Source organism: Pyrgilauda ruficollis, unplaced genomic scaffold, assembly GCF_017590135.1.
Source record: "Pyrgilauda ruficollis isolate IOZ18807 unplaced genomic scaffold, ASM1759013v1 scaffold6, whole genome shotgun sequence".
In the NCBI taxonomy this organism is placed as follows: Eukaryota; Metazoa; Chordata; class Aves; order Passeriformes; family Passeridae; genus Pyrgilauda; species Pyrgilauda ruficollis.
In genome coordinates this window covers 17,504,386-17,515,248 of record NW_024527710.1, presented here as the reverse complement: position 1 = coordinate 17,515,248, position 10,863 = coordinate 17,504,386, and the positions used below count along the sequence as shown (strand labels likewise).

Genomic DNA, 10,863 nt, shown 5'->3' with positions numbered 1-10,863 from the left:
TCTGGGAAAAAAGAATCCCAGGCTGGGTCAGGCTGGAAGGGACCACAGCGGGGTCATCGGGTGCCACCTCCCTGCTCAGGCAGGGCCATCCCTTGAGGCTGTCTGGACACACAAGGAAGACTCTGGAATCTCTCTGTGATATACCATAGGCCTCACTTTAAACCTTTCAGTCTTGCCCCTTTTCATTCCCTTGACAAAGGAGAGAGCATAACAAAAATCAGAGAGTCACAGGATGCTCTGGGTTGAAGGACTCCTCAAAGATCAGCTCATTCCACCCTGCCGTGGCCAGGGACACCTTCCACCATCCCGGGGTGCTCCAAACCCCATCCAACCTGGGCTTTTCTTCTGAGGTCAGGACATGAAACTGAACAGAAAACTGATTATTCTTAAAACTAACACCACCTCCTGAGGGTTTTGTGGGCACACCTGCCAGGTGAGCTGGCAGCAGTGCTCTCCTTGGATTGGAATCCCTGGGCTGAAAGTTGTGATGGGTTTAAACACAGCTGCTACAAAAAACAAATGTGGTCAAGAAACATCTGACCACTTAGAACAGGGACGTTAAAGTAAACAGAGATTACTGTAATCAAAGTGATTAATTTTTTTTTTCAGATATGCAGATTATTTCCAAAATATATAAGCACTATAGATATAATATTGCATGACACCAGAGACAGCTTTTCTCCCTTGATGTTTTTCCAGTGCAGGATGCTGATTTCCACTATCCCAGCCATTTTTGAGTGCAAATTCTTTGGACATCCTGGTCCTTCTTACTACACCTGCCATAATTTCAGCCTCTTGTGCTGTTGCCTCATGTGGGATTGTGTGAAGAGACTGAAAGCTCTCTTAAACAGATAAAAGTAAAAATCACACCTGTCTGCTGGCTTACCAGGGTGTTTGGAGCCATAATCCTGTGGAAAATGGCAGATTATGCCCATCAAATTTTACACAATTTGCCTAATCTGATACACTCAATAATTTATATTCCTGCTGAGTAAAGTGCGTCCATTTCAGGATTTTGACAGCATGTCTGGAAATGACAAGTCTGTAAAATAAGGACAATCCTAGAAATTCATCAGTTACGAACTGACTTAGTGTCCTGAACGCGCAGCGGCTGGAGCTGCCTTATGGCACTGAAACAAGTGAATTCCCAGCCTAAGCCCGGGGGAGAATCACCAGGGCAGATTCCTATTTCAGTTCCTCTCTCCTCTCCTTTTACTCTCCCCTCCAGGATTTTCCATGCCCAGAATTCCCAAAAGAACAAGGCCGGGGAGCACTGATAACACAGCCGCTCCCGAGTCCGCGCTCGTTGCCTGTGGAATATTACCAAAAAAAATTTAAAAAATTAAAAAATTAGTTTTTGGATTTTTCCTTGGAGATTATTGCTAATTCTGTGCTGGGGCTGGGATAAGCGAGCAGGAGCCCACGGCCGCACATTCAAGTGCATTATTTCAATTAGCCGAGCGCTCTTTGTTGCAAGGTGAAATCATTCACTCCCCGGGAAAGCTTTTTTATTGAATGCTTTCTAAATACTCGCATCGGGCGCGTCGCCTGGAATTGAGTCTCTGTCACTTGTGTTTCTGCGGTGACTTTGAGCAGATCAATGACTGGAAAAGGCATTCAGGACACATTGATGCGGCGGGGTAGGAGACGCGCGGGGTTTGGTGCTCGGGAGTAAGGAGAAGCCGATAATGAGCAGATAAACGGCTTTTCTTAACCCTTGGCGTTCTCGGGAGGCTCCGGAGCTCCGCTGCCTCCTCTCCTCCACCCCGGCTCTATAGCTCGATGGCAGCCTAGTGCTGGCAAGGCAAAAATCCATAAATTCGGGGTGAAATGCGGCCAGAATAACGAGAAAGTCTTTCCTAGGGCGGGCGGGGGTGCAGAGCCCGCGGCCATAAAAAGTTCCAGCTCATGCAGAATTTCGTTTGTGAGCGGAGCCGTGGTGCCGGAGCGAGCGGGGGAACAAACTCTGGAGGCGTTTGCAATTGCAGATTCCCAATCTGCAGATTCCCAGGTTATCCCCACCCCAGGACACCGCCCGGGATTTAGCGGGCGCAGAGCCGCGCTGCGAGCCCCGCTCTGAGCCCTCAGCAGCCTCGGCTCTTTCGCTTTCTCCTTTGCCGAGCAAAACCAGGAGTAAACGTGTCAGAAACCACTAGCTGAGCCCGCAGGGAGATGGATTTATTTTTGGGTTTCCCCATTAAATATTGGCATTTAATAGAGTAATTATAAATTACTGAGGGTTTGGGGGTTTCTCTTGAATTCCTGCCATTTTCCAGGCGCTGGGCGACACGGAGTTTCAGCCAGGGGATCCCAGCCCGGGGGATGCTCCGAGTCCTCGGTAAAGCAGAGCAGGACCTTTCCTTTCATCCTTTCCTGGACAGGAGAGGTTGGGCCGTTTTCGTGTGTCTCGGTTTTTCCCTTTTCGCTGAAGCTCAAGAAAACAGGGATTTTATCGCACCTGGAGTTCAAGGACGCTCCCTCTCACATTCTGCCGTCTTAATAAAGTAGCGCGGTTCCCGCTTCCTCAGCTTGCTTACCAAATCCCGGATTAATAAAGTTTACTTAGTTATTTAAATAGATTAAATGTCACATTTTAAATGGAAGGGGAAGGTTCTACCTTCCTGACCTATTTTTCATTTCTGATTTAGAAAAAGGCAAGATTAGCATGGATATTGCATTTTCAAGGACCTCGCCACTATTAAATAGACTGTTAAGTGCATTTTATGGCTGAAGAGTCTGTTCCCAGTTCAGTCTGGAAGACGTGCTAAGTTCATCTCTACCTGCTACATTGAACATTCACTGACTAAAATACTTCCTGTGGATGTAATACCTATGCTCTGTATCCTTTAAGTACATAACGCTTAACGTTTTAGGACTGGTAACACGTAATTCAATAAAAGCCCCCGGAATTGAAGAGTTGCCTCTCCAGAAAAGTGTATGGCGAGTGTTTGCCCGGTTGCGGCGATCCCGGCTCGGGGAGGAGGCGCGGCGGTGGCGAGGGAGGCTGCGGGGATGGATGGCACGGACTCTCCCGGCTGCGGGCGGAGGTTGAAGCGCTTCAGTCGCCGCCCCGGGGGATGCCCGGGCTGTCCGCAGCCGCGGGAATGGGCAGCGTGGGGCTCGCTGTGATTCTTCACTCTCTGCCTTTTAACACCAATAAAATGCCTTCGGGAATGGACGGGCTGCTTTTCCGCCTCCCCGGAGCAGGCGGGGACAGGCCCCGAGCGCACTTCGGGCACGAGGGTGAAACCACGAAACTGCCCGAGGTGCCCAGAGAGGCAAAATCCCATCGAATTCCCCCATCCCTCGGGAACTGCCCCCTGATCCGCACCAGCACGGGTCGGGGGAAACCCGCACTTCTCCTAAAGCAGTCATCCTTGCTGTCCTCCCGGAGCGGGACACTCCCGAGGGCCCCGCGAAAGATGAGGGGCGGCTCGTCCCAAAGCCATCCTGTTGTGTCCGGCCGAGGACACGGACCCCGGGCAGTGCCGGAGGTGCGGGCGGGGCGCGTTAAATCCCCCGGTACCGCCGGCGCCGACCCGAGCCCGTAACCTCCGAGGAAGCCGGAGCCGTCCTCAAACGCTGCCCGTGTCCCAAAGGGGGCTGATGTCGCCGGTGGATGATTTCCTCCGGCCGCCTCTCGGTGCGACAGACCGAGAAGGAAAGGTCTGTGACGGACCTCGCTCCCCGGCCGCCCGGAGCGCTCCCGGCGCTGTCCCCTGCGGGAAACCCGGCCTCAGCTGTGCCCTCCCGCAGCTCCGGAGCGGGGTCTCCGATCGCTGCCCCCCTCCGGGGACACTGCTGCGGCCACGCGGGTCTCGGCTGGGCGGGGGGGATACCCCGAACGCTGGGGCTGCTTACTGAGATAAAAACACACGCGCGATAAATACACGTTTATAAATAACCCCTAAAGGTCTTTTCCTGCCTTTTCCAACGCTCGCCGCAGCCTTTCAACACCCATTAGCCCGAAACTTTCAGCCCCGCTCTGTGCCCGGAGAGACCAGTGATGCTATAAATAGACGGCGCTGGGAGCGCGGAGAGGGGGGAAAGGGGGGCGCAACTCCCGCGGCCGAGCAGCGAAAACGAGAGGGTTCCCCGGGAGCCCCGCATCAGCCGAGGAAATGGCCCTGATGAGCCCCATCTCGTCCCTTTTTCATCCAGCGTGATGGTTTAGAGGATTAGGGCCAGATCCTATCGGCAGATCCTATTATAAATCCCTTCCCCCGGCGGAGGGAGCGGCGGGGCCGTAATCGGAATAAATAAGGAGCGGGGTCGGGGAGGGTGCAGGGGGTGGTGGTACTGGGTAAACTCTCGGGGCTGCGGGAGGGTCATTTTCCCGGTGTTTCGGATCTAGTTACTTCCAACACACCCCGGGGACCGACGTGACACGACTTATACTAATGGGCATCTGTCACCGGCCGTGTCAAGTTTTGCCATATGCGGCGGACAAGTTTGTGGAAGGGAAAACAAGGGAAAGAACAAGGGAAGGAGTTTCTGTTGTCCGGCTGCTGCCCGTGGCTGAGGGAACTTCGCAGGGATACGCTGCTCCCGGTTCTCCCCGGCCTGCCGCTCCCGGTCCGGCTGCGGGGGCTGCGCCCACTCCGCCGGGAAAGCCGCTCTCGTCCCGGCTGCAAACCCTCCCCTATTCGGGGACCGATTTTTGACACCCCCTGGACTCCCGATCCCCGCCGGTAGCTCTGCGGGACCCGCCGGGACGCCCCGTCGTGCCGCCCGCTGCAAGAGGGCGCCAGGGTCGGTGCCGTCCCGGGCTGCTGCAGGCGCCGGGGGTGCTACCGATCCCCCGAATTGCACCCGAACTTCCCGAATTGCACCCGAATTCCCCGATGACTCCCTGCTCCGAGGGTGCTCCCGGCCCCGGGAATGTTCCCGGTCCCGGAGGTGCTCCCGACCCCTCGGGCCGTGGGGGCGATCCCGGTCCCCGCGGATGCTCCGGGGGTGTTCCCATCCGGGTGCTGCGGGGATGCTCCCGGTCCCGGGGGTGCTCCCGGCCCCGGGGGGGCGCGCCCGTTCCCCGCGGGTGCAGCGGGAGCCGCCGCGCCCCCCGCAGGCCCCGGTGCGCCACTGCAGCCCCGCCGCCACCGGGAGCCCCCACCTGCGGGCACGGCCCCGCTGCCGCTCACGGCCCCGCGGCTGCGGGCAGCCGGCACCTCCCGCGGGAAGGCGGCGGCCGGGTGGGGGGCTCATCCCGGGGTTCTTCCCCAGCCCCGAGCCTTCCCGGTGCCGCCCGGCCCCGGGAGCCGCAGCCGCCGCTTCCCCGGCTTCTCCTGCGGGCCGCTGTCCTCGGCGGTGGAGGAGAGAGCGGGGCCGGAGGTTACGGAGGGAGAAGCGGTTCCCGGAGGGAGGCAGCGGGCAGGAAAGTTGCCGGTGCCGCTGCCGCCGGCGCGCAGATGCCGAGCCGAGGCATTGCTGCTATGTGGGGAAATATGAGCGAGTAATTTTATAAGTAACAAAGGCTGGGGAATGGAATGAGCCCCTGTTATCCGGTGTCCTCTGGAAGCCCTGGATCAGCAGCTTCTTGAGCCTCGCAGCGACTCGGGGCAGAGGCTCCTTTCTTTTTTTCCCAGGGGATCGGCTAAATATAGAAACCCCCTCGATCGCACGAATCAGCCACCATTTGCTGTTTGTGTAAAACCGATTAGCCAGACACAACTGTGAAACAACTCGTTCCTCTTACACCGCCACGCACCGCCACATTCCGCTCCGCGGGGTTCCGCGGGGCCGTGGGTGCCCGCGGAGGGCCCCGCGTGTCCCCGCTCCCTCCAGGTTCTCCCTGTCCCCGGCAGATGATTAGCGAGTCCTTATTTATAAAGTTCAAACGATCTCATCACCGGGGCTGCTCGGTTTATTTTAGTCTATGTATGCGGAGGTATAAATATTTACTTAGGAAGAAATAATATTTACTGCTTACCAGGAAAGCAAGGACACTTTTATTTATATATTTATTTTAAATCCACGGCTGTCAGAGGGTTGTTGGAGGGGAAATAAGCGCCTGGTTCGGCTCCTCCCGCAGCCGAGCCTGCCGCATCCCGCATCCCGCCTGCATTTTACGCCGCCGATTTTCCTAACAAAGACAACGAATTATTTGAGCGGAAAAGCAAAATCCACGGCGCTTTTCCAAGGTGACAAAAATTCGACTTTGTAAGAGGGAGATAATAAAGCACCAAACACTGTCAGTGCACAGGAGACACCGAGATCTCAGCAGGTTCAACCCCCCGACGCGCCGCTTTAATTATTATAACGCTACTATTAATTCCTTTTATTTTTTGATTTTGACTGTCTCTTTATTTTAGCCCCGAAAATACACACATATATATGTATGTATGTATATTATTTTAAATTTTAACAGCTGCCATTAAAGCTGAGTTATTGGGAATTAACTGGGAAAGGCCGATCCTTTCCCGGGGGAAGAACCGCTGCTTTAACCCGGATTATTTCCCTGATCTAAACGAAAGATCCGCGCTCGGACACCGCACGGCCACGGCCTGAATATATATATGTATTTTTCCCCCTCTAAAATAAATAGTAAACATTTATTAAATCGACCCAACGTGTTTTATTTAAAATAATTTCCCTTATAATTAGCCCCGACCGCAGACCCAAAGCGTACCTATTCCGGCCGGGAATGCCGCAGCGCCGGGATGTAGAGCTGAAGTCAGGCCGAGAAAAATTAATATATTTAGGGAAACATCACGGCGAGCTCGCGGGAGTCTCGGATCTGCCGGGGAAGGTTGGATTTGGAAGGAACCGGGGTGATGGCGGCCCCGCCGCCGCGGCCGCTCCGCGAAAGAGCAGGGCCGGGCGCTGTCGCTGTCGCACGGCGCATCCCGAACCGGGTGGAGGGACCGTGGGAAACCCGCCCGCACCGCGACCGGCGGAACCCAAAGCTCCGCGGCACCGGAGAACCGGCGCTCCGCGGCCGCGCCCCGAGCGCCTCTGCACCCTCCGCGGCCGCGCAGCCCGTCCTGCGGGCGGGGGTCACAAAGACACCGCTCACACAGAGACGGGCAGAGCATTTTAAAAATTTATTTACAAAGTTGTGTACAACACGAAGGGATAACATTTAGAATACATATATTCATTCATATATAAACAGACTTCTATAATAGAATGACAGCGTTTTTCCTCATTTTTTTCTCTCCAAAATTCTCTCTCTTTTTTTTCCCTGTTCGTTCGTTTAATATTTAAAATTTCCCCCGCTTATTTCTTTTTTATACAATTTTTTTTCCCCTCATTTGTTCGTTTATTTCGGATAAAACCGCTCGGAGCGCCGGAACCTTCAAAAAAAGTGAAAGTTCGCAGCTCCTAATCGCGACCGTCATTTTCGCCTCTTTAGAAAAATAAAAACCCCGAAAGCAACGTCAGTGATTTTTGATACAAATATGTACAAGCGGCGGCGGCGGCGGCCGGTGCCCGCTGCTGCTCCGGGTCCAGGCGGCCGCGGAGCCCCGAGGGGGCGGCCGGAGCTCCCCGGGGCGCTGCCCGGGGCTACTGCGCCGGCCACTTGGCCTGCACGGCGGCGGCGGGGGCTGCGGGCTGCAGGAACTGCCCCGCGATGATGTTGGTAGGCACGCTGAGGATGGGGGCGATGGCCGCGGTGGTCCTGGCCAGCGCCAGCGGCTGGTGGGCCATGAGGGCCGACTGCACGGTGACCGGCGGCCGCAGGAAAGTCTGTGCGCTGGCGGCCGAGCTGGCGGCCGGCACGCCGATGATGTTCTCGATGCTGAAGGACGGGCGGCTGCTGGGCTCCGACTTGACGATGGAGCCGGCGGCGCCCAGGCTGTTGAGCTGCAGCTGCAGGCTGGGGCTGAGCTGCGAGTTGAAGGCTTTGCGGCTGAGCTCGCTGGACGGCAGCAGCGGCACGGCGGGCGGCAGCATGGGCCCTACCGGGGGTATGTAGGGGTACTGCAGCGCGGCCGCGGCCGCCGCGGGGTGCGTGTAGGCGCCGGGGTGCAGCCCGTAGGGGCGGCCGTAGGGTCCGGCCAGGCCGTAGGCGCCGAAGCCCTGCATCATCAGCGCCGTCTGGTCCCGCAGGTGCTCCTGCTGGTGCCGCTTGAAGCGCTTCCTGCGGCGGAGGAAGCTGCCGTTGTCGAACATGTCCTCGGACTGCGGGTCCAGCGTCCAGTAGTTGCCCTTGCCCGGGTTGCCGGGCTCCCGGGGGATCTTGACGAAGCAGTCGTTGAGGGAGAGATTGTGGCGGATGCTGTTCTGCCAGGCTGGGAACTTCTCCCGGTAGTAGGGGAAGCGGTTGCTGATGAACTCGCAGATGCCGCTGAGCGTCAGCTTCTTCTGCGGGCTCTGCAGGATGGCCATGGTGATGAGTGCGATGTACGAGTAGGGCGGCTTCACCAGGCTGCTCTTGGGCTTGCTCTGCCCCGCTGCCCCGCCGCCGCCGCTCGCCCCCTCCTCGCCGCCCCCCTTGCCGCCCTCGGCCGCGCCGCCGGGAGCCGTCCCGGCCGGGCTCCCGCTGCCGCTGCTGCCGCTCTCCGCGCCCGCCTCCGCGGGCAGCGCCAGCTCCGCCGCCTCGTCCAGCGGCAGGCGCGGCAGGGCGGCGGGGCTGCCGGCCTCGCCCTCGCTGTCCTTGCCCGGCCCGTCGTCGCCCTCGCCCACCACGTCGATATCCACATCCTCGGCCGCCGGGACGGCGGGGCCGGACATGTCGCTGGCGCTGCCGCCGCCCGACAGGGTCATCCCCGCTCGGCGGACGGGGCGCGGCGGCGGCGGCGGGGCCTCCCGCCCGCACCGGGCTCCCTCCGCGCCCCGCTCCCGCCGCTCCTCCGACCGGCCCCGGGAGCTACACCCGAGCGGCCCGGCTGCGCCCCGCGGCGCCGTCCCCGCGGGGCATGGGGCGGCCGCGCCCGCTGCTCTCCCGTCCGCGGGGCTGCCCTGGCCGCCCGGTCACCTCCCGCCGCCGGGCATCGGGGCTCAGGCGGCGCCGCCTTTTTTTTTTTTTTTTTTATGTGCTTCTTCTTCTTCCTTTCCTCCTCTCGTCTGGCTTTTTTTTGGCCGCTGTTTTTTCCCCCCCTCGGCGGAGGGAGGGGACGGAGCTGCCGGCGGCCGGGCGGGGCGGGGGCAGGAGGCCGGGGGTCGCGGGGCCTCGCTCGCCACTTTGGCAGCGCGGCGGTCCCGACTGCCTGATAGATTACTTTCCCGTTAAAGATATACTCGGAGGCGGCTCCACGTGACCGCCTGACGTCAGGCGCCCCGCTGTGAAGTCATGCAAAACTCGAGTTGTTTCATGGACTGTCAACAAAGACCGGCGGCGGCTCCGCTCTGCCCGCCCCGACGGGGCCCGACGGCACCGGCACCGTCCGGCCCCCGCGGAAATGCTGCCGCACCGGGGCTCGCCGCTGCCGCTCTCGGTGCGCCGGGCCCGAAGCCGCCGCTCTCGGGGCGCTCGGCAGCGCAGGCTCAGCGGATGCGCCGCCTCAGGAGCGCTTAAAAGCACCAAGTTTGGGCTTTGAAACCACTTTCCGTGGGTTTCTATTTTTTTTTTAATTTTTTTTTTTTTCCAGGGGCAGCAGCACCAGCTGGGAACGGAAGACCAGAGAATAGCTATTGATTAATCTATTAGGTTAGTTGCAGGGAGAAATAAAAAAGACGTAAAATAACAAAGGGAAACTATAAATAAAGAACCTTTTAGCCGGTTACTTTTTTTTTCTCTCTTTTTTTTTTTTCTCTTTTTTTTCCCTTCTGATTTTTTTTTTTTTTTTTTTTTTCCTTCCAGAGGTGTTAACGACTTAATCATTGCGGGCTTTAGCATATGAAAAAGTAGGAAATGAGGGAGTGTGTGTGAATGTGAGGACCGTATTGCCGCGGCCCCAGGTAAGCCCCGGCCCGGGGAAAGGCGCCCGGCGGGGCGGGAGGGGGCCCGGCCGCCCACCCGTGCCCCGGTGCGGAACCCCCCGCCCGGGCCCTCGGCCGCGGGTGGCTCCCGGGGTTTGCCTTTTTAATCCGTCCCGCCGAGCCCTTCGCTCTGGTGCTTCCCGCACGTGTTGTCCGATTTCGGTAAATACAATCAAATTAGGGAAACGCCCCAGGAGTTCAACGATTTCCTATGAGCGGCGTTGGTTTAGGGAAAGCAATTCCCCTCCTTGGCCCGAAACCCACCGGGGCTCGGAAGGGTCGCTGTCCCGGCCTCTCGCAGAGCCTCTGTCGGGCCCGGCTCGGGGGGAGGAAGGGGGAACCTTCCCGCGGGGAGCGGAGCCGCTCTCTCCCCGCGCTCCGTTCTTGCGCGTCTCCCACAGGATCTCCGCGGCCCGTGACCTCCGCGCCCGCGCACCGCCCGCTGTCACACGCGGAGTCACAGAGCCACGTTCACTCACACGCACTCGCCTTGGGTGTCACCCGGCGAGCCGCAAAGGCTCTCCCTGGGAAAAAAAGGAGGAAAAACCCCAACTCCGCAGCCCCCCGCTCCATTTGTTGCGCTTTTCTTCGGCACAATAAAAGTCAAATTAATTGATTCGTATTATTAATTACGGTGCTTAGCGTGAAAAGAAACGTTTCCCCTCGATTAGGGCTCTATTGTGCTAATCCCGTGTTCAATCACGGCTGCCGGCTGAGCGGGGCCGCCCCGCTCCGCGCCTCTCCGCGCCCCTCCGCGGGCGCTGCTGCGGCTCCCAGGCCTTCACCTGCTGAAGTTTAGGGCAGCATTTCGAATCCCATCCCGTTGCAAACTATGCAGGAGCCCACCCGGGCGGAGAAAAGCTTTGCTAAAAATCAGGAAAGTTTCCCCCAAATAAGCCGGGAGCCCCCGAAGCCATGGAAGTTCAAGGGCTGGAGGTGAGCGGGAGCAGGATGGGCGTCCTGCAAAGAGATAAAACAATTAAAGCAGCTTCTGTGGAG

The 10,863-nt window shown here is 58.3% G+C and overlaps 1 protein-coding gene and 1 long non-coding RNA gene across 2 annotated transcripts; one reads left to right on the top strand and one right to left on the bottom strand.

Annotated features, from left to right (window-relative positions):
- Nucleotides 1-7,028: 7,028 nt before the first annotated feature.
- Nucleotides 7,029-8,952, bottom strand: FOXD3 (forkhead box D3). The gene has a single exon (XM_041483533.1). The coding sequence runs from the start codon at nt 8,707-8,709 to the stop codon at nt 7,507-7,509; it is 1,203 nt and encodes a 400-aa protein (XP_041339467.1). The 5' UTR covers nt 8,710-8,952; the 3' UTR covers nt 7,029-7,506.
- Nucleotides 8,953-8,987: 35 nt separating this feature from the next.
- On the top strand, nt 8,988-10,482 carry LOC121362138. The gene is made up of 3 exons (XR_005956456.1): nt 8,988-9,592; nt 9,746-9,843; nt 10,266-10,482. It is a non-coding gene; the product is annotated as an uncharacterized LOC121362138 (long non-coding RNA).
- The last annotated feature ends 381 nt before the right edge of the window (nt 10,483-10,863 follow it).